Consider the following 23,299-nt stretch of genomic DNA (forward strand, 5'->3'; position numbering starts at 1 on the left):
GACTGCAGTGAGGAAGGGCTGAAGCAAAGAGGAGAGCCATAACCAGCTTTAGGAGCATTTGTAATCTAGTTATCTTTAATAGCTCTATGGGCAGAGCACTAACATTAGGGACTTGCTGACACCACTGAGACCTTCCATGCTAAAAATGCACCACATGTCCTCATGATGCAGCAAAGCACTTTGGATAAAAGGCTTCAACATTTAATGGTATGGGTTATGCTATTTTTTGTGTGCCAAAGTTAGGCTGGGACACACCGTTTTAGAGAGAAGAGGGGGTGAAAATCTCATGTCTCCAAATAGCCTGGAAGTCTTTAGTCTGCACACTTTTTTTTACTGCTTTAGTGCTTGTGCTTAGTGTTTTTTGTAATTTCAGTTTTTCTGTCTTTTCTCTCTCTTTTTCTCTATGTGCCACAGTCCTAAGACAACCAGACATCTATGATGAAAGGTGACAACTTGATAACACAAATGACATACTTATATATACCACCAATTTTGTTGGACATCTATGAAGGTCATTCTAAAAAATACATAATATCCTTAATAATATCAAATCATGTATGCTATTAAATTGGGCTGCTTATTAAATGAATATAAAGTGGCCTCCTCCAGAGAGTTCATTCAAATTTCCTCTTCTGATACGTTCTGTATATGATAATCTTTATTAGTACAATCCAATTTAGTATACAGTTAAGGTGCACAACAGGTGAATGCTGGGACTACAGTAGCAACACTAAACTGCCTTGTAAACCAATGATTCGCTTGCAGCCACCATTTGAACAAAACTCGAGTAGCTTGTAAATGTCTGTAAGGAGATATTAAAATTAATTTTCCAGTGAGCCCAAAAAACGGCATAACATTTAAATCAGGGAAAGCAAACTGAAGAGCCACTGCAGAAAGGCACTGAGGATGTCAAGTGTATATAGCCAAACACACATACGCCGATACGCACACAACTTTACACATTCGCACAAGTGGGCGATCACAGTCTATGCCCGCCCGGTCCCTGCTGAGTTAGTTATTGTGCTGCTTCAGTATACTGAATTGGTCTGTGCTGTAATTAGTGAGACCCATGGCTCATATCAAAGGATATAACAGTAATGCAATACTACCGCAGAGAGAAATAGAGAATACTTGATGTGTGTGCTTGTGTGTGTGTTTTAGTAAACACATCAATTTCAGTTTCTATGTTCACACATAAACCAACATAGGTCTTCCTAATGTTTAACCTGTACATCTTGACATTTTATCTTTGAACTGATCAGTCTTTATTAACCTTCAGAGGTGACCCCCTGCATGTTTGTGTGTGTGTGTGTGTGTGTGTGTGTGTGTGAACTCATCCCCTACCTGTGCACCTGAACTTCTTGCCTTTAACTTGGCTGATACGTTTATTGGCCAGCCTTCTGGGGTGGCTGCAGCGTGCTCCACTGGTCTCAATGGGGTTGTCAAACAGGTAGTCAGCCAGCCACTTCAGGTGACAGTCACACATGAAGGGATTCTGGGCCAGATGACTACGAGTGAGAGAAAGAGAAAGAGAGAGAAAGTTACAGTCGCCTCAGTTGTCATACAGTATGTTATAGTAGTACTCCACAATATTTTTTTTAATTTAATTCTTTTCATCACCGATTTCCATCACTGATAATCCTGCTTCAATCAAAATCCATCAAAGCTTTTAAATTATCTGCTGTAAATCTCTAGTGACTGGTATGTATTTCCTTGGAGAAATCCTTGAGTGTACAGGGAGTGATGCATTTTATGTCTCAAGTATGACAGAGATTAGTTTTGAATAAACAGAACTCATGGAGTGGAAGCCTCTGTTGAGCACCATATGCAAAAACTTAAAATTGATTTTCTCTACACACTGTTAAACATTGTAGTGATTAATGTATAATATGAAATATGTTCCCCCCCGTTCCTCTCTCTTTTTTTTAAATCATGTTTTAATGTCATCATGTAATGAAACCTGGGTTAATAAACATACACCAGTGGACGGAAATGCAATCAAAACTGCACGTCACTTAACTCTAAAAGAAATAGTATCTGCGTTAGATCCTAAAAGTGCACTGTAAATACTTACAGAGTCTTGATGGAGCGTAGAGGGGTGAAAAGTCCTTTGCTGATCGTTTGGAGTTTGTTGTCATACAGTGATAGCAGGTTGAGGTTCTGTAGGTCTTGGAAGGTGTTGACTCTCAGACAGTTGATTTTGTTGGCATTCAGTAGCCTGATACACAAAAGAGACCTGATCACCATTTGTTTTTTATCTGTATTTGTTTTACTTATTTAGCTTTACTATCACTGTACCCAAGACAAACAGAAGATAAAACCGTATGCAGATAATGATATCATTTATTTTGGTCAGGTCATAAATACATTTCTGCTGCAAAACCACAACTTTTCCCCCTGTTCCTCCCTAAAACCTCTCCACACAGTCATGATTATATTTTTTCTGGCTGTGACAGATAAATCTGAAAATTATGGTTTTATATGTTTTCACTTTCTCTTTTGGAGCAGGAGGGGGATATCTATTGTTGGGTAGAAGTGTAATATCTTGTTTTGATGGGAGAGACAGATGGTGAGGGTTTTAAAGGAAGGAGGAAGAGAAGAGATAGAATAATGGAGATAGGATGGAGGAAATAATGGAGTGAGACAGAGAGGGGACAGGTGAAAATTTAATTTGGAGTGACACAGATATACATTTAAACGAAAGAAGCTGACAGCCAAAATGGAGGGGAGAGAGAGACTGGGGAATGAGAAATGCGACACAGGGATTAGGTAAATGACAGGAAAGGTTTGCTCCCCCCTTCCCTCCATCTCTCCGTCCTTTCATACCTGCACTTCATTCATAAAGCCAAGCTGACAGGTTTTTTCTCTGTATTTCTATAATTCTTGCTTCTTGTCTGTCTCATTCTCCATCTTTTAGCTCTTTTCTCACACAAACACTTTTCTTCCTTTCTTTGTCCTTCTCACTACTCATTCTCTTTCCATTATTTGTCTGACAGGTGACTAACTCGAAGCTAGGTACAACAGCTCAGTTTAATCATTTCAAGTCATCCTAACGAGCACCAATACTGGTGCAGCACAGTATATTAAAAACACAAATATTAAAAGACACACATACGCACTCACAGGCAGATGCACGCATGCACATGCTGCTCTGCGACATATCCACGCCTCATTAGGCAGCTCACTGGGGGAACTAATTACTTGAAACTGCACCACTAAAATAAAGCAGCACAGACAATATAAACAGCAGACTGGTAGCTATACAAAGCAATAAACACATTTTTGTCATCAAAGGTTGATATGCTGCTTGATTCATCAATGAAAGCTAATATATAATTTATAATTATTATACTACATGGGAAAATAACATCATCTTGATATTCCTGACAAACTGACTGACTTTGGAGATGGGATGTGTTTTTTAGTCAGTGGCGAAATATTAAAAGACATATTCCCTCCTTATGCCTGCTGAGTGAGCACCAACTTTGTGAGCAGCATCTTTATGAGATTGACCAATGATATGGCAAGACGGAAATCTTAACTAATTATTTATTCATTCATTGATTGAATCAGTCCCAAATTCACAGAAACACACATAGTCTTAAATGAAAAAACTTAATCCAGCACATGCATGTATTCACAAATATTAAGCAGTGTTTTTGTGTTTTACATTTTGTAGCTGCAGTGTCAAGATAAGGTCTGAGGGAATGCTTCACCAATCGGGGGTGCTAAATGTTAATGATGTCACATCAGATTTACTTAGACATGAAAACATAAATTTCACATCTCTCTCAGGTTGTCTTTGCTCTTTTTTCTTCTATTTCCTTCATTTCCCTTTCTCTCCATCTTTCTTCCATGTTACACACTCTATCCAACCATCCATTCATTTATATATCCACCCCCTATACCCCCTGCACCCATCTCTCTGCCTCTGAATATACACCTTGCATCCCAATGATCCACCTAAGCCTGTAAAAGGTGTTTGTGGGTTAGATTTACTCATCCTCATTCTCTTTGCTTCGCTTCACTTTACGATGGAAAAGCCCAGAACGTTAACTGTTTCTGCAGTGGACTGCGGCATTTGCAAGGACCATATGCCACATACAGTACCAATGTAGCCATAATAGGAGTCAGTTTTTAGAGCATGCTGAACTACTGCTGATCACTAATGATCATTTAAGAAAGACTTTTATGCAGACACACAATGCAGGACAGATGGAGCATTAATGCACGAAGAGGGGATTCTGTTGTAGCTGCTACTGTGTCACAGTGATTATTACCAAGATTTGTCCCTGTGATTGTGGGTGAAATGCCTGATGCTCTCTTCCTCATGACATTTCTACCATATATTAAAGCAATAAGGACCTATAACATTATCTTTGGCTTTGATTAGGGAGCAAAGGTAATGTACTGTAGATATGACTTACTGGTGCCAAATCACCAAATCATCTTAATCAGGAATATCAAGTACAAGGCTAAATGTAAATGCAGTCAAACCTACTCATTATACTGCCTCCATTTGAGCTGATATATTAGTGCAAGATTAAAGGACGCATGCATGCATGTAAATTCTTATAAATAACTTCCTCCCACTATCAAAACTTCCCTTCGGGGCCAAGGTCTTGGAAAAAATAGTTGCTGGGCAGATTATATGAATGGCAATGGGCACTTTGATAAATTTCAGCCAGGTTTTAGGGCGGGTCAAAGCAATGAGACAGCACTTCTTAGAGGTCATAATGATATTCTTTTAGCAGCTGACAATGGCCAAACATCTGTTTTATTGCTTTTAGATCTTACTGCATCTTTTGATACAGTCGACCATGTGACTTTAATTGAATGTCATAAACACTGGGTTGGCATATCAAGTATAGTTTTAGATTGGTTTTATTCCTATCTTTCTAATAGGAAATTCTGTGTGGCCATTGGTGACTATAAATCCTCCACCTCCCATTTCTGCTATGGAGTGCCTCAAGTCTCAGTCCTTGGCCCTTTATTATTCTCCATTTATACTGTATGTTACCTCTAGGTCAAATCTTTCATAAATACAACATCAGTTTGCATTTTGATGCGGACGACTCCCAGATTTATTTCTCGTTAGACTCCAACAACACAACTGGTCAAAATATAATCCTGTTTTATAGATGTTAAAAACTGGCTCTCTCAAAACTTTCTTCAGTTAAACTCACTTCTCCTCTCACTTAGGTTCTCTATCCTGTTGCATCAAAACCCAGTGTAGAAATCTGGGTGTTATCTTTGATAACAAACTTAACTTTGACCAACACATTCAATCATGCTTTCTGCAACTTCGTGATATCTCAAAAATTATACATTTTATATATTTTTTTTATCCGCTAAGAATCTGGAAACTGTCATCCATGCTTTCATTACTTCCTGTTTAGACTATTGTAATGCGCTGTATTCCTGTCTCACTCAATACAACCTCTCCACACTTCAACTAGTTCAAAATCCTGCAGCAAGACTACTCACAAAATCCAATAGAAGAGTCCACATAATGCCTATTTCAGCATCTCTACACTGGTTACCTGTACGTTTTAGAATTGATTTTAAAATTTCAATGATTGCTTTTAAAGCACATTTGGGGTTGGCCCCTGATTATATCACTGGTTTACTAATCCCTTACGAGCCTGAATGCAGCCTTGTCGTTATTACTGTATCAATTTTACTTTTATTTATGATTTATCTAGTAATTTCTCTTGTTTTTATGTCTTAATAAAGCACTTTGTTACTTGTTTTTGAATAAATAATTAACTTTTGACATAACATGAGTATATGCTACTACATTTTCATACTTATTTGTATATTTTCAGCAACATTGAAATGACTTGCAGGCATTGTGAAATCAGTCTTATAAATTATGCCACACTCCATCATTTTCCCTGTTCATACATCAACCGCAATAAGGTGATGTATGATTAGCAATAATGTTGCTACTGGGTCTGAATCTTTCCTAAAAGGAACTGAGCTTGAACCAGACTGTTACAAATCCAACAATACAGTGTTTTCTGGGTAGTTCATCCAGTGTTCGAGTGAGATATTCTTTTGTTTTCTGAATAATGTATTGCATCGTTGTCCCAAGAGACCACACACATAACAACAGACCACACAGACAGTACTTACAGTAGCTGCAGGGAAACCAGTCCATCAAACAATCCCTTGGGCAGCTCAGTGATCTTGTTGCCGTACAACACCCTGCACAGAACAGTCAAAATGATATCATTTAGGTTACAGTATTTACAAGTCTCTCCCTACATGTCAAGACCTATTTAGTCTGCAGCCAGTTTTGTGGACATCATGCCTGTTCTAATCAGACACTAGAGAGGGGCACCGCTCTGCATTCACAAGTTGTGGCAGCTCATGATATCTTATCCAGTAAAGTGTTTTTAAAAAATGAAAATAACATATTAATTGTAATCTTTCAGCTGATGTTGTTAGTAAGAACAGTATTCACTGAGTGAGCAGTTAGTGCTTTATTGTCTTTTTGATATGACTTGTATCTCTTCATAGTTGGCCTCTCTAAATATGATCGCCACCGTGAATCATTTTCAGGGTAATTTGCAGTATTATGTTTTCTTATTCATATCCAACCATTTGGACTGCTGAATATCACAGTTTAATGTGGAGTGGTGGGATTAGTTTGCAAAGTGCTTACTTGTGCATTTCCATCTAAATCAGAAACTGCAATTTGCAAATTTTGATGTCTCCATTTAAATTTTTGTCAGTATGTAATGACAATGTGTTGTCATATGAAGCATGTCAACTAAAAGTAGCAAGGCATGATACAAAACCATTATACATGACAATGTAAACAACATGTCTTTTGTTACTAGTGTATTGCCTTGCCTAACCCATCCTCCATAAAAATTCATTACTGACATTCAGCTCTCCTAAAAATGAGGAAGATCCTCAGTACATCTGCTCAGAGTGAAAAAGCCATCACTCTCACCAGTTGTAAAAACTATTTCTGTGAGAGGAGCTGAAGGAGTGTTAAACTCAGAGACAAAAAGTTGCCCATTTCCAGAGCAAAGCAGTTCTTAATGTTTTTGTCAGGTTATAAAAAGCATACAGAGCTCAGTCATTTAGGCACTAAGGCTTTTCTCACTCTGCACAATGTTTTGGACCATTTATCTCATTTGACTGTCAAAAACTGAAATTATGTTTGAGGTGTAATTCCCATCACAGATGCAGCCATTCGATTCACTTGAGCAATTTCAAATTTTGCTACATCATGCCTCAGCTGGCCTCTACTGCAGAAGCCATGTCTTTTAGTGACATTCTTGTTCAACCGACTCGGCTGTGTGTGTGTGTTTGCGCATGTGTTCAGTCTTAACACCCAGTAGAGTTCACCTTGTCTGCCCCTTCTTGTCTGTCTGTCTCATTTTCATGCTCCAGATTGATTCAAATTAAACTGTCCTTCATGTTCTTATCACATTCACCCTCAAAGACACACACATAAACTGAGTGATTACACACACGTACAATTACACAAACACACACACACACACAAATACAAAGACACACATGCAGCACAAACGCACACTCTGCAGCATTGTGTTCCAGTTGTCAACAACGGCTGCGACAACATTTTTATTTGCTAAATGTCTGGAAACGCAATTACCTTCCTGTCTGAATATGTGTGTGTATGTGTGTGTGTGTGTGTGTGCCATACTTACAGTGAGGTGAGTGAGCGAAGGCCGCTGAAAGCATCAGCTGCAATGTCAGAAATCTGGTTCTTGCTCAAGTCACTGGGGGAGAGAGAGGGGAATAGATAAGTGCATTACTGTAATACACAGTAATGGGGTTCATTCTGTGTGAATGTCCTAGAACTGTCTGACAAATGATCATGAGAGAATACATCAGCAGAGGTCAAGGCAAGGGGACAGGAGTAAAAAAAAAAAAAAAAAAGTAAGAGGGGCTGAATGTGTAAGTAAATGAGGAGGAGAGAGAGAGAGAGCTTAGTGGACAGAGATGGAATGAAGTGAAGCGACAGAAGAGAGAGAAAGAAACTAGAAGTGGTGGCATGTTAAGTGCAGTTCATGTCATTCACTTCCACCGCTGTAAGATATATTATTTAACACTTCGTCGGGGTGAGGTTAAAACTCCATCTGTGTGTGCGCGAGTGTGCGTATGTGTAGGTGGGTAGGTGAATGGATAACCTTACAACCTTGCACAAGTCTGCAAGTCTGGCATTTTCAGGCATTTGCATGATAAGGACATTTTTCACCAGTGAGCTTTATGTCTGTGGGTGTGTGTGAAAGAGACAAGAAGAGATGAATTACCTGAGAGTGTGTGTGAGTATGTGCTAGTGTGGACTTCAGATGAGAGTCTACTTTTTGACTTCGGTACTATAGCTAGTAACACAGTCTGTAAATGTAACTGATTATATGTTACTATTAATTAAAGTTCTAGATTCAAGCCATTTTCTGTTGCTGAGGTACATGAAGCTCTATTAAAAGTAAGTAAGGAAACATGACAGTCCTGATTATTCAGATCCCTATTTTTCTGTACATTGCATTGATTTAATCCTTGAATATATTTTTAACGTTTCCCTATTTGTTAAGAAAAAACATTTCAAAAACCTGAAGGTCGTCAGATGTGACTCTTAAAAGTGGAGACCTCACATCTAAATAATTACAGGAGCATTTATCACTTGTCAGTGCTGGTTATAGTCCTTCTAGACTTCAACTTAAAGTGTTCTAGTGATAATTTCAAAGCCCATTTTGTCCGACTATGAGTTTCCATCCAGAAAGCAAAGGAGCATGATTTCTGCTGCTATGAAGATTGTGAATTATATTATTGAAGCTCCAGTGAGGGACCAAGGCCATTCAGCCTTATTTATTGATTTGTTTAAAGCCTTTGACACAATTAATCATTCTTTGCTAAGGCAGATTAACATATGAATGTCTGACTAAGAAGTATATTGATTTAAAATTTTTCTCAGGCAAGACTGTGAATGAGTGACAGTCAATGGGCTCAGCTTATGCTGACTTACTGTAAATAACTGTTTACAGGAGTGCCCCAAGGTTCTATACTTGATCTGCTTTTTTTCTGTTCACATAAATGATTTAGGAGTATAATGCACATGAAACTTGTACTCATTGTTTTGCAGATGATACAATTGTTGTAGTTGACCTCAACTGGACTTAACTGGTTAAATTAATGCATACATAAATACAATAATGCATGCATGTGTGGTGTCAGTAAAATGCGATTGCCACTAAGGTTTTCATGTGAGCTCCAGTTCACATGTTCATGAATATCAGTGCGTGCATGTACGTTTATTTTTTTTGTGTGCATCCATATGCGTGTGTGTGTGTGTTTGAGAGTGTTTGAGTGTGTACACAGTTTTATCCAGACAGACTTACATCCTCTTAAGCTTCTTGTAGGCAGTAAAAGCTCCTGCTGGGACACTTTTAATCAAGTTCTGCTCCAAACGACTGGAGAGGGAGAGAGAGAGAGAGAGAGAGAGAGAGAAGGGAGAGGGTGAGAAAAAGAGGAAGTTAGATCATCTTTAACAAGCGTTTATAATTAGAAATGCACATTCATCCTAAAACATATAAAGACATTTTGAAAACACCTTAAACAGCATGTCATGCATAAGGTAATAAATTTGTGTTTCATTTCACCAAGGATTGAAAAATCTTAAGTTATCATAAAGTTCTGTTTACCTCACAACCTCAGCCAAGCACGAGTGCACACAAAGTTCAAAAGGTGGCTGCTCCAATCAACATCTACACAATATTTCTGCAGGACGGTTTGTGCTTTGTAGCAGAGGTTTGGCCAAGGTCACTCAGTGTGAAATGTTGATGCAAGTTTTTGCAGCTCAGCAGTAATAAACTTACATGGGACTGGCCTTCTGATTTTATGACAAGGACAGAAACCAAACCCCGGGTTGCTGACCACAATTCATGTTTAGTTTGCGAGACTCTGGCTGAGTGATGTACATAAACATTTCCAATGGAAAAGAGTATGAAAACAAACTAACTGCCTTTTGTCAAACTTGCTGTCACTCAAGTACAAGTTTTATTATACAATTTACATGCAGAGCAAGTGCTGTGTAACTGGCAGCAGAACATGGATAATTTTAATTTTCCAATCATAATTTCTAATATTTTTATTTGAACCTTCTATAAATTCCTTTGATGGAACCCTAACACTCTTTTCTTCAGATGCAATTGACTGCATTATACAGGGCCAAAGAGAATTTATTACATCTTTTTCTAAGGAAGACTGCAGACTAATTACACCATACTGGTAGTATTACTCTCTGTCATGTGGGGAGCCATCAGAACTAGACACAAAGCCCACATTTGGAGAAATGTACTGTACTTTAGTTTATCCTCTCCTGATGGTTTCGGCAACACATTCATGTTGCTCATTTATTCTTCATGTCTCCTTGTTGGTGTGGTGAGAAGGAGGGATGGAAGTAGAAAAGTAAAGGAGGCAAAGAAGGAGAGGAGAAGAGAAGAAAGAAAGTAAAAGGGTATTAAAAATGAGGTAAAAAAAAAAGAATAGAAAGAGAGGAGAAAAGGTGAGAAGCGGAATCAGATGAGGGGAGTGAAAGGAGGACAGCAAAGGAGAAATCAGAGGAGTGGAAAAGTGTGGACAACAGGGGAAAGGAAAGGAAAAATCAGAGGAGGAGAGGAGGATGCACTGAGGTCCCAAGGCCAGCCACAGGGTCAGCTGTCAGAATGATAAATGGGAACTAATCCACCCTTCTTCTTCTTCTTCTTCTTCTTCTTCTCTTCCTCCTCCTCTTCAGCCCCCACCCTATCCTGCTCTTGACCTCCACTATCCATCCCTCTCTTATCCTCTCTGTTCACCTCTCCCTTGGTATCTATCTATCTATCTATCTGTCTGTCTATCACAGCATCACCGTTTGCCTGTAATCACACTCACCTTGCAACTAATGCAACCAATATATTTCATGATATGGACTCAAAGCCAAGTTTTGATCACATTTGCCAGGATTAAATGCAATTTGTTTGAATTTATTGCACCAATTTCAGATTGCTACCCAGGAACTGTTTTTAAAATGAAACACTTACGTGGCCCTGGCTTTGAACACAACACAACGCTTACAGGTCCCTGTTTCTTGGCTTATATCCCTCTCTAAATTTTGGCATCTCATGCCCCTGGCAACAAACAACACCTTATTTCGACTATGGGGTCAAAATAAATCAAGGGTGTACAGATATTGACAAAGACAATCTGCACACACAACAAGTTACAAATTATATCTGGGGGCAGTAAAACAAGGTTGAGACAAAGACACTTAGAGGCTCAATATCAAAGGATGTATTAAAGGGAAGACATTTTAGAAGGCGATATAAAAAATCCATACGGTGAGGAGGCGATTAAACGATAACTGAAACAGGAGATGGGTTTGGCAGGTGAGCATGAACACAACAGGCTGAATGTGCACCTACATACACACACTGATGGAAGCTCATTCACACATTTCTGTTAATGGTCTGACGAAGTTGAACGCCCTGAGACAAAACTGTTTTGTTCAATTTCTTTATAAATATATTTGACTTGAAGAGACAGATTTACACACATGCTTGGAAGTGCACAGTTGCATATTGTATATACGTATGTGCATACTCACACACACATGCGCACACACATTTGGCAGTGGTCCCTGCCACCAGCATGCAGAAAGATGACTTTGTCCCTATTGGAGGACTGACAATACATCATCCTATTATAGTCTATTGTTTCTGGCTGCAGCAACAACATTTATTATTATGGATCCAATGCTAATTTTGTGTGTCAGTATGTATGTGTGTGTGTGTGTGACCTAGAGATTTCATCAGATATGTTTTGGTGCCTCTTAGCCAAACAGAATGTGTGTATGTGTGACTGACCAAGACTGTGTTTACAGTGCCCAAGTACGTACTTTGTTTGTGAAAACAAAACTGGTGTGTTTGCTTATATTCATGTGTATTGGTGTGTGTGTGTGTGTGTGTGTGTGAATCTATTACTTATGCTGGGGAGGTATAGCGGTATCGGTGTAGCATTGCGGGGGAGAATTGCTCCTTTACTCACAGAGCAATCAACCAGCTGTCTTCTCTACAAACAAACAGTGTACAGCGATCAATACGGATATCAAACACGTCCCACTGTGGTGTGTGTGTGTTTGTGAGAGGAGGCAAAGTGTATGAGTGTTTAAAAGAAAAAGTTTAGCTGCAATCTAAAACAAGATACTACTGCAAAACTCACACTGTGCAAAAAAGTATTAAAAGACTTTTGTGTTTTATATTAAGTCAAATGATGACATTCAAATAAAGTAGAGCAGTCTTACATCTCCACAATGCCCTCTGGGAGGTTGGCTGGTATTTCAGTGAGGCCTTTGCGTCGGCAGTCCACTATGTTGTTGTTGCAGCTACAGCTGGGTGGACATACAGCTACCTGAGGTACACAAGTCCTCGACTCTGTCTGGGCTGGACCTGTAGACAGAATACAGAATGCAAAATACAGATATCAGATTCAGAAAATATTGAACAGATATTAGCTCTTCTTTAAAGATGAGACAGTGATTGATCATGTGGTCCATACAGGTATCTACAGGTGGACTGTAGATACATTTACACTTTTACCACTTCTGCAATCACATTTTATTTTTTACTCCTACAAGTGTTTAAAAAGTGTTTTTGTCTCAATGAGACTAATGAGATTAGTCTCAGTTTCAGTTCATTCCAGTATGAGCAGGAGGACAAGTATGGACAGGTAAGGTTGGTATTATGAAAACATACTGTAGAGAGAGAGAATTATGGAAAAGTGAGAAAGAGAGAAGAAAGAAAGAAGAGATAAATACAAGTCTGTTATTGACATCTATACAGTAAGGAAGAGGAACGGAGAAATGTGCAGTAAGATGTCGTCTGGTTTGGAGCATGTAGGCTGAAAAGATTAGACTAAAGGCTAATAAAGAGAGGGCAGTCTGACAGTCGATTAGCACAGAGAGCTGAATCAGAGGCCTATAAAGACTGACTATACTATCCGCAGCTGATAACACTACTGCTCTTATATTGGCCTTTTAGCTGATTACACACTCTACAAGGTGTAATTCTTTCAGTGTTATAAAGTCAACGCTGAGCTGTCTTTAGACGATAACAATACTGCCTGTAATAATGGCTTTAAGGTTTATTACGCCCTCTATATTGTATATCTTTATGTCAAAGAGTCTTTACTGTCAACAGCATGAAATTCCTTTGTGAACTTCTTGCTGACACCACCATCTAAAATATTTCTTATTTATATCAACTGTCAAATTTTAAGTGGCACATTACTTTTTGATGTTGGATTTCATGTCTCAATATGAGCTGCAGTGGAGCTGAAACTGGTGGCTTTGCTTCAAAAATGTTTTTTTAGTTGTTTTTTTTTGCACGGTTAAAAAACATGTTGGGTAAAACTAAAATAGGAATTGGGTTTTTTAATTACCACCTTCACATAATAGATTCACATCATCACTTCCTGTGATAACAAGGATACTGTGTATAGAAAGTTCTGTAATATATGAATCAAATCTTGCATATGTATCTATGTCAGTGTCAACTCACCATTGCAGACAAAATCCTTCTTCTGCACATCTGGGACATTAAGGCCCCTCATGTGGGCGGGGGCCATGCACTGGGTGAAGGGAGCCAAGCCCCGCCTTGCTCTGAGCCAATCAGAGAGCCAGGACAGGTGACAATCACAGTGAAGGTTGTTGGAGTGCAGACGACTGAGAGAGATGGAGGAAGAGATTCGTTATTTATAAGATCCAAAACCAAGAAAAAATGAACACAATTAACTCTAGATTTTGTGAAGCTAAACTGAGCACATCAGCTCAGTGAGAGCAAAAGTATTTGAGCCTGCTTTCAAAAAGGTTCTGTTTTTCACACAGCTCGCATCCTTGGCCAGGATCAAGAGGGGCCGTTGCTTGTACGGAACACACACACACACAAACAGGCACTCACACACAAAGACACAGAGTAATGTCCTCAGCTCTCATTTCCCAACGGTCTTTGACAATATGACTCCCTTTAGAGAGGGGACACATGCGGCTGAATCACAATCTATTCTGACAGACAGGGAGAAACTGAGACAGAAAAAGGGAGGACAGAGACACAGAGAGAGGAAGAAAATTCAAAAGAAAGACAACGAATGAAGAAAGGTGAGAAAAGAATCACACAATATGAAAAGAGTGGACAAAGATACAGAAAACAAGAAAATAAAGAGGGAAACTTAATCACAGAATGAGCAAAAGGATAAAGAGAGGAGCAAATAAATGAAACATGACAGATATTTTTTATTTATTTCCAGTATTTCTGGTCATTTTTGCTTGATTTTCATAGAGGTTAACTGAGAGTGACAGATGAGACTAGAAGATCCAGCCACCCCAAGATAAAGATATTATTTTGAAGAGTCAGTTCACCCAAATTACTAAAATGTGTATATTCTATCTTCCCTCTTGTGGTACCATTCTGTTGGTTTCGGTTTTATGTGCCCAGGTTTTAGATATCTGTATCTTAGACTTCTCCCTCATCTTCAGTTGCATGAAGGTGTGTGAAATTCTGTTTGTGGTGGTCACAGCTTTTTGAAGACCTACATTTGAAAAACTCAACAGCAACTTGTTATTCCAGAACCAATGTTACTGTTGCTGTGGATAATCGACAGACCACACAATAGTTTTCATACAGGGACTGTTTCTTTTGTAGAAAGTAATGCAAATCCCTGTTATCCCTGGATATCTTGAATTCTGAGCAAATGAACCAAAACTACATGCATGGACAAATACCACAAGAGGCAGAGTAAGTGAGAAAATATGATTATTTGTAAATGTGTTAACAACATTTTACACAAGTCACTTCATTGTGTGCATGCAAACTAAATGATAAAGACCATTCTCTCATCGGATGATGTCACTGAAACTCTTTTACAAAAGAAGCTTGGTGAGAAGTTTAATCGCAAAATGTATAATTGAAGTGACATTTTCACACTTATAGCATTTATTAAAAGGTAATGCTCAATCTAGAACGTGTCAAGTGATGTTTCACAGAGCTGAGACTCTCTACAGGCTGTACTGGCTGGAGTTGACACCTTAAGAGAGAGAGACAGAGACAGAGACAGAGAGAGAGAGAGAGGGAGACGAGGAGGAGGAGGAGGGCGGATGAACAGCAGAATGTCTTGTCAGCGTATTATATGCCAGCCGGGATATCTAGCCTTTCAGAAGACAGGCCTCCCTTTGTAATAAAGCAGAGGACAAATCCTGTTATGGAACAGAGATGGGCTCATTGATGCTAGCAGCGGGGGCAGTGGGTTTTAATACCGCTCTCCCATTATAAATCCAGTTTATAGTCAAACCCCCGCCTGGAGATAGCCACGTCCTGGCCCACCCCCGGCTCAGCCTTAATTACTGACAAGTAGGATTAAAACACAGGGGAGAATGGGAACAGGCAGGGGGTATGGAGAAAGTGCTGTGTTTGTGTGTGTGAGTGTGTGCGGACTGTATTTGTGTGTGGCTGTGAGTCAGTGTGATAGGGTTTGTTGTGCTTATTGGTTGCGGGTGACTAAGGGCATTGTGCATGGTGTTTCTGTGAATGTGTGTGTGTTTGGTATGGATGTGTGTGTCTGTCTCTACACATGTATATTCTCAGTATTTGCTCCCGAGGGTAACTGGGCACATCTTTAGCACAGTTAACTACACACACACTGATAGAAACAGTGGGACTTCTAAACTTTTCATTGGTTCGAGTTTCTGAATGAGAGACACCATGAGGCGATATCATTACTGCTAATAGAATAGATGGATACCGCAGAAAAGGAGAGAGACAGAAGGAAGAAGATGATAGAAAGAGATGGATGCATAAAGAGAGAGAGACTAAGACAAAAAAACAGACCAAACTAAATATGTTTAAAATCAATGGTATGAAGAAATAACATACTGAGGTGGCAGGTGAGTTAAGCCTTTTCATTTAGACTCCTCCAAGAAGTTCCCAAACACACAGACAAACGCACACACACACACACTTCTTGAACTTCCCCGCTAATGAAATCAGGGACATCTCTAAACATCTGATTGAATGAGTCGTTTTTATAAAGGCGGCAAATTCAATATTGGAATCTGAGGGTGGAGAAAAAAGTACAGACACAAAATTTAATACAGAGGAGGCAGCGAGAAGGAGGAGGAAGAGCAGGAGAAGGGAAGGGACAAAGAGGAGGAAGAGGATGGAGGTTAATGGAAGACAGGAAAGATGAGGAGTAAAAGAGGAAGGGGGGGAAGAAGACAGGTAAAGGACAAGTTGGAAGGGAAACAGGAAGCAACATAAAGAGCTGGATGTTAGGAAGAAGAAGAACACGAAAAAGAATTGAGGAAGGATGATGGTGACCCAAGACGTGGTCATGATAGAAGAAGGTGAAAACAGAAGAATGACTGGACAAAATGAGGAAGAAACGAAGAAGAAAATGGGGAGGAGACATGTGAATTGGGGATGCAGAAACAGCAAGGAGGAGGAGAAAATAAGGAAGAGGACGAAGGAGGGAATAAGAGTCACTCAGTGTTGACAGAAAACAGAGGCAGACGAGGGCTTCTGATTAAAAGATATTGGATATTGGTAACTCTGCACTCAATCTACTGGCAACTGTGTAGCTGTGCTGCTGCCTGAAATCCAATTTTAAAAGGCTGATTTCGAGCCGTATTGCCACTAGAGTTGCAGCAGTATGCAGGAAATATAGAAACACCGCCAAGTGATGGACGCTGTCGTTCAAAGTTCGAGACCATTCGAAAAATGGTCATAAAAGACAAACAGATTCAGTATTTAGTTGTGTTGTTTATTGTAAAATCCCCATTTTTGAATGTTAAGTAGGTTTGCGTGACCACACAAGTGCCTCTTAGAAAATGGTGATTTGGGGAGGAAATCCCATTCTGTGCATGCTGGTTTGGCGGAATTCAACCCCAGTGTGGCCAGCAGGAATGTAACCAATGGTCTGTCTCTCAGACAGTCACAAGGGATTATGGGTCGAGTCTCCCTTGAGATGTCGTGCCATCGCCTTGGCAACTGTAAGTTTTCCTTCACACAACTAAATACAGAATAAAAAAAAATACAAAAACACACACAAACACATATCAAATCAAAGCCCCCCCCTCTGATCAGTCAGAGAAGATGATTCGGCATGTTGGATCATGACTGTGTGTGTGTGTGTGTGTGTGTCTGTGTATTAAAGTGTGTACTCACGTCAGTATACGGTAGGAGGTTTCTCCTAATGAATCAAAGCAGATTGAACTATAGAGCCTAAACAAGTCTTTCTTGTGGTATTAATGAGGTTACCATTACTCAAGTGTATGTGGTGCATACACATATTTGTCACTGCATCCATCTGTGTGTGTGTGTGTGTGTGTGTGTGTGTGTGTGTGTGTGTGTGTGTGTGTACGTAATGGCCACATGATTATTCACAGTCATGAAACAATAGAAGAGTTGGTCTCTTATTATGGCACGATTAGATGATCACACACAGACCCTGCTGCCAAGCTGTGTGTGTGTGGCAAGTGAACATTAGTTATATGCGTGCAGTGTGTGTCTGGACTTTCTCAGTTTACATGAAAGTAGGTATTAATATATTGTATTTGTATTTGCAATTGTGTATCTGTCAATATATAACCAGAGTGCATGTGTGTGAGCGTCTTTAGTTTATGTTGGTAGTTTACTCTGTGTGTGTGTGTGTGTGTGGACAGTGAGGGAGTGGGGAGATTTGGGATAGACCTTCAAAGGGCTGTTTGAGGGTTAAAACTTGGTTTTAGGGTTATGGTCAGAATTACAGTAGATTTAGGTTCAGTTTAGGGTAAGGGTTGGGGATAGTTTGGATGATTAAAGTTAGGCTAGGAATAGGAAATAAATTCAATCACTGAGGGTCCCCAGAAGTACAAACGTGTGTGTGTGTGTGTGTATGTGTGTGACTGTTATACTCACAGTGTCCGCAGCTTAGGCATGTGGTTGAAGCTGGACAGGGGGATGAGGGTGATGTTGTTGTTGTTGAGGGTGCTGGACAGAGAAGGGGAAAAAATAAAGAGGAGAGAAGAGAGAAAAATAGACTGTTAGAATATGGTTCCAGTGCCACTTTTTGGTCTGGCGGTTAAACTCTGACGCAAGTCACATTAAATTACATAGAAAACACAGGTTCAAGCCGTTGTCACCTTTTCCCTGACCCCTCTCAAAAAAAAAGAAAAAAAGAAAAAAGAAGAAACAACAAAAAGCCGCTCCAAGACTGGAGATTTCTGTTTCATAGTCTCGCGAGAATCATCAGTAAAGGTCTTTGTGTCTGGTATTTGGATTTCCTAAAGGACTCACAAAATAAATCTGAAGGATCCTGAGTTGTTTAATGGGACAGCAAATAATCAAACATTTTCTACTAAACAAAATTGTGTTTATTTTTCAGACATTTCAATAATGAAGTAGTTTTATCCCTCAGGTTTCTAAAAAGTATTCAAGTTAAGCAATCCGAGAAGGAAAAACCACTCAGCTTAATACATACAATATAAAACCATATAACAAGGGCAAACAGGTAGATATTGCTTAGTTTTAAGAGAACATAAGTCAAAAAGGTTGGGAACCACTGTCTCTTGATGCTTTAAAATACATTATTTTTTCATTATCTTAATTACTGTCCACTCACAAAACAACAGATTAACTGAATGACATTAAATAACAAAAACACACATTTTGTAGTTTTTAACAGCAAATATAGCACACATATATATCCTCCTGGCATGAAATTGTATTGCTGCACAGGAACAATATGTTCTTTGGTTTATTGATTAACAACATTAATTATTGTCAAGGAAGAGAGATCCCTCCTCTGCTGCTCCTCATGATAGTTTAATTTTCTACTGTTTAAGTAAAGTTTTTTTCTAACCTAAGGATAGATGGTTTTCTTCATGTACAAATTGTAAAGCCCTTTAAGACAAATTTGTAATTTTGGATTATATAAATAAAATCAATTTGATTTGAATTTGAGTTATAGAAAGATCGCTGGCACTGTTTCAAACATCATCAACGCTGCAACAGAAGGCATTTGCAAATTCTGACTCTATATGTACAAGGTGCCACTATTGTGTCAAGTCATCCATCGAGTTTTAAGTTGCACACACACATATACAAACACACAAACTCTAGATCTGTGCTTCTTCCATCTCTACCTCATAAGCAGGTCACTGCTGTCTTTGACTATTAGCTCTCTCATAAACTACACTATGTCTCATATGTAGTATCGACCTAAAGTGGAATGAAAAACAAGGTTGACTGTCATTACAACCAAACACACACACACACACACACAAGAAACACAATGCTTATTGATTCTCAGTGGTTTTCATGTATAGAAATGGAGACAGAAATAAGAACAGAGAAAAAAAAAAATGCAAAAAAGACGACTATTCCATCAAACCAATCCACAGGGGGATCAGACTGCATTGACAGACTAGTAAAAGCTGGTATACAAAATACTCGTGGGTGAGGGGGGAATATATCCAAGCACAAGAAACTCCCTCATGACTGAAGCATTGTACACATGCACATAAAAATCACAATGCAGCAAAACACAAGACTGGACAAAGACATAAAACTCACATTATATGCTCATAATGCAAAGAAAACAGTGCAGATACTTGTGTTCTCTGTGCTGCAAATATTGTTTTTAAAATCAGGTTTTCACCCCGATCTTTGTATTGTTGATTCTTTAATCATAAAAAAATCTAAATCAAAATAAACACACAAAAATCCCCCTGTTTTGAGGGTAAAGAAAAATAATAGGCCCTAATTTTAACTTGTGTTCTTTTTCAGTGGCTTAAAGTATTCTCTTACAGGAAAAAGTCAGCAATGAAAACATGAGTAAATGAATAAATCCGTGTTACATTCGAAATCTCGGGATTTCTAAAATTTATACTACAGTATAATTTTTCCGGTGGCTTGTGGGAGCCAGCATCAACACAAGCCAGTGCAACCCTTTTGCTTTGTTTTTGCCCAAGTTTCATGGATCATTTATTTCACTGGATAGAAAACAGGGCTAGTTTACTTTACATATCACCCGAAACCTTGTGTATTCAAAGAGTCATTGTTTTAGAAAGACTGAAGACTGAGTGGTCATTTTTTATAACCCATTCATTTTTCACGTTTGACAATCTGTTTTTAATGCTTTTGGACAAGGACAAGGTCAGCTTTCTCTTTGAAAAATGACCCAAATTCAAGATAAAAGTTGTGTGTGTGTGTGTTTTTTTAAAGCATTTGCAATACTCTATGTTTGTGCCCAAACATACGTTGTGACCACAGTGAGAGTTTGGATTTCTGTGTTTTACATACTGTCATCACAACCGTTTAAAATAGGCTCATTACCGGGGGTTTGCTGTGTTTTTACTGACACCCACTCAACCTTAAAATAGACTATTTTTGCTTCACTCTGTTGATGTTACTAATTTTCTTTCTCTTTAATTCTCTGTCCTTCCAATTCTCTTTCCACATTCTCCTCCCTGCCAGTATAGCCTCAGTAGCCTTGGTAGACGGATTAAGTTTCACACTCACTCACACATACACACACATCAGGAGTGCTGCTATGGTCAGCCCTGTCAGGGGTGATTCCACCCAGTATATATAATTTAATTGTGGAATAACAATAATTTCCCTCTGCAATTTCCCTGTCAGTTATTCTCCCACTCACTCCGTCCAACCTCTCCCCCTCCCCCCTTGCCAACATCTCTCCGCCTTAATAAAGAACCGACTGGACTGACTTAAGCCAAGATAAACACTAAAAACATTATTTAGAAGTCTGCAACTATGTTTTATACTGTGGCCATTTTTCCCAGCTTATTTTACATGCCTCTGGCCATAACTGCACTCTTAAAAATTGTAGATACTGTTGTTGTATATATTATATATATATATATGTATATATATATATATATATATATACAGTACCAATACCATTCCCTTGAAAGGAAAAGTGTGTCTAAGTGTTTGACTGGTTAAATAACTGCATTTTGGCAAAGAGATAAATAGCTGCTGTAAGTTTACCATTTAATATTTGAAGATACAGATGATTCATTTAGTAAAAATGAAATGGCTTGACAAATTCAGGACTTCCGTAAATTGGTATCCATTATAAAGAGTCACGGTTTGCCTTCATTTTGTCCAATAACTGAAGTTAATTAACTTAAATGCTTTCACCAAATTGTGTTGAGCATTTGTTGTCCCAAATGACATTTCTCATTTTTAAATGTTCATTACTGAGCAGCCAGAAATTTCACATTTTTTTACAGTGTGCAAAGAGCTGGCAGTGTTTAAAATATACTGTACACCTGTGACGTCTATATATTGTTTTTCTAACTCTCATGTTTTAGAGTGTAAAGTATCTGATTGGTCCAAATAAGGACATTCCACTGTTATTTCGCCCCACCTTATGTCAGTCTAAACTTTATAGTCCTGCGACCTTGACAGATCCCAACACAATCATATTGGGCTTTGACCACAAAATCACAAAAAAGTGCAAACCGGAACATTGGCTGTATAGTCCCAGTCACATTTACAAATCTGTCACATCTGATGTTACATGGTTAGGAAAATACTTTAAGTGTATTAGCATCCTGTGTTGCAGCTGTTTCCAAAGTGACGTTATGCTTTGAGTGAAAGAGCTCTACTGATTTTGTTTTCCTTTGACTGTTCTGTTTTGGCTGCTTTCAGATCTGATATATTTAATGTTTATATTGCTTCATATACTAAAGCTGTGTGGAGCCACAGAGTTACAGACAATACTTCACATGATTTATAGGTTAAATAGGCTAGTCTAGGACTTATAGATGCTTAGATTATTGGATGGCATTCAATCTCCCGGGGAGCTGTAACACAAATCGTATGTCTTTGATCTTGTGAATGTACAGTACATCATCAAACATGGAATCCAGCGTGTAAAGGAACAACAAATTTGGTCTCAACTTTCTTAAAATCATTTTCAGAATTAGTAGTTTATTCTTTTTAATCTATTTTAATCGTAAGGTGCATTTTTTTATTCTTATTCTTGTGTTCTCATCTCTACCTGCCATTTAAAATCAACACTCTTCATACAAATACAGATCTAGCCAATGTGTAAAGCTCACATTGCTACAGCTTGCTGCCCTGTAGATTAATTATTAAAGAAAAGCATGTTTGAAAAAAAAAAATCACATTTTGTTTTGTAGTCATAATAAAAGAGAGCTCAAGGACTGTTTGTGACACATAATGTTTCTATTACAAAATGCCTATTCAGCTCTACTTTTTCTTTTTAATTTGAGATAGGCTGCAGTGACCGCTGCAGTGGTATTGCGGGATAGATCCATGATGTCTGTGTGTGGGTGTCCAGCATACGTATGTGTGTGTGTGCTAGCTTTATGTGTGTATTCTTGAGTCAGCATGTACAGTACATGTTCGTGTGTGTCTGCTTGTTTGTGTGTGTGTGTGTGTGTGTGTGTACATGTGTGTTTTTGATGCAGTGGTCTCTTGCAGTAAAAGGGCCCCTCCAGTCAGTGATGGAGGAGACTCTTTAGAGGCAACCCACAAGGGAGATGCTATCGCTTGTGCGTGTGCGAGTGAGAGAGAGTGTGTGTGTGTATGTTTGTCTCTGTGTGTGAGAGATAGAAAGAAAGAGAGTGATGTTATCATGTGTGTCTTTGCTGCAGCCTACATTCTGAGGTCACAGCCTTACTCGTCAATCTTTCCTCCCCACACACACATGCTCACATACACAAGATTAACTGGCTTTTTGCAGAGGTCCAAACATCCTCTGCTCTAGTTTTAAGAACCCCGGTATTAAGCAGAGCATGAAAAATACCTTAAATAATAAATAAATACTCCAAAACAGCTTTTGACTGTGAGGTTTTTTTTTTTAGTACTTGACATTACTGTGCTGTGTAGACTTGAGCGAGACAAAAGACAGGTGAGCCACAGACAGTACCACACATGACACAGGCTGTGAGAATGAACACACTTCCTGACCATGTAAACTTTGTTGCCATTAACACTTTAAGGTTATGTGGTCAAATTGGAATAACAGAATGATATTCTAATTGAAGGGAGATACTGTCGGTGTCCTTGCAGAAATCATGCATTTCGCAACAATGATTTTTTTGAGTTGATTAAAACAAAGAATAAGGAAACAGTTTTCCCCTCTCTGTGATTTGTGAAACATCAGAGAAAGGAAAAAAAAACCCTGCTGGCACAGAGATAAATTGTGATGACCAAAAATTTGTTTGTTATGATTACAAAGTTGCATTGAAAGG

General features: G+C 38.7%; 1 protein-coding gene across 2 annotated transcripts in view; it reads right to left on the reverse strand.

Moving 5' to 3' along the window:
- Window positions 1-23,299, reverse strand: part of slit3 (slit homolog 3 (Drosophila)) — a 261,454-nt gene that overhangs the window by 60,823 nt on the left and 177,332 nt on the right. For both annotated transcript variants that reach the window (XM_044364021.1, XM_044364022.1), the window contains 8 exons: window positions 17,970-18,041; window positions 13,581-13,744; window positions 12,326-12,470; window positions 9,384-9,455; window positions 7,692-7,763; window positions 6,139-6,210; window positions 2,075-2,218; window positions 1,345-1,508 (listed from right to left, as the gene is read on the reverse strand). In XM_044364021.1, the coding sequence (XP_044219956.1) occupies window positions 1,345-1,508; window positions 2,075-2,218; window positions 6,139-6,210; window positions 7,692-7,763; window positions 9,384-9,455; window positions 12,326-12,470; window positions 13,581-13,744; window positions 17,970-18,041 (905 nt within the window). The remainder of the gene's footprint in view (window positions 1-1,344; window positions 1,509-2,074; window positions 2,219-6,138; window positions 6,211-7,691; window positions 7,764-9,383; window positions 9,456-12,325; window positions 12,471-13,580; window positions 13,745-17,969; window positions 18,042-23,299) is intronic.

Source organism: Thunnus albacares, chromosome 10 (assembly GCF_914725855.1).
Source record: "Thunnus albacares chromosome 10, fThuAlb1.1, whole genome shotgun sequence".
Classification (NCBI taxonomy): Eukaryota; Metazoa; Chordata; class Actinopteri; order Scombriformes; family Scombridae; genus Thunnus; species Thunnus albacares.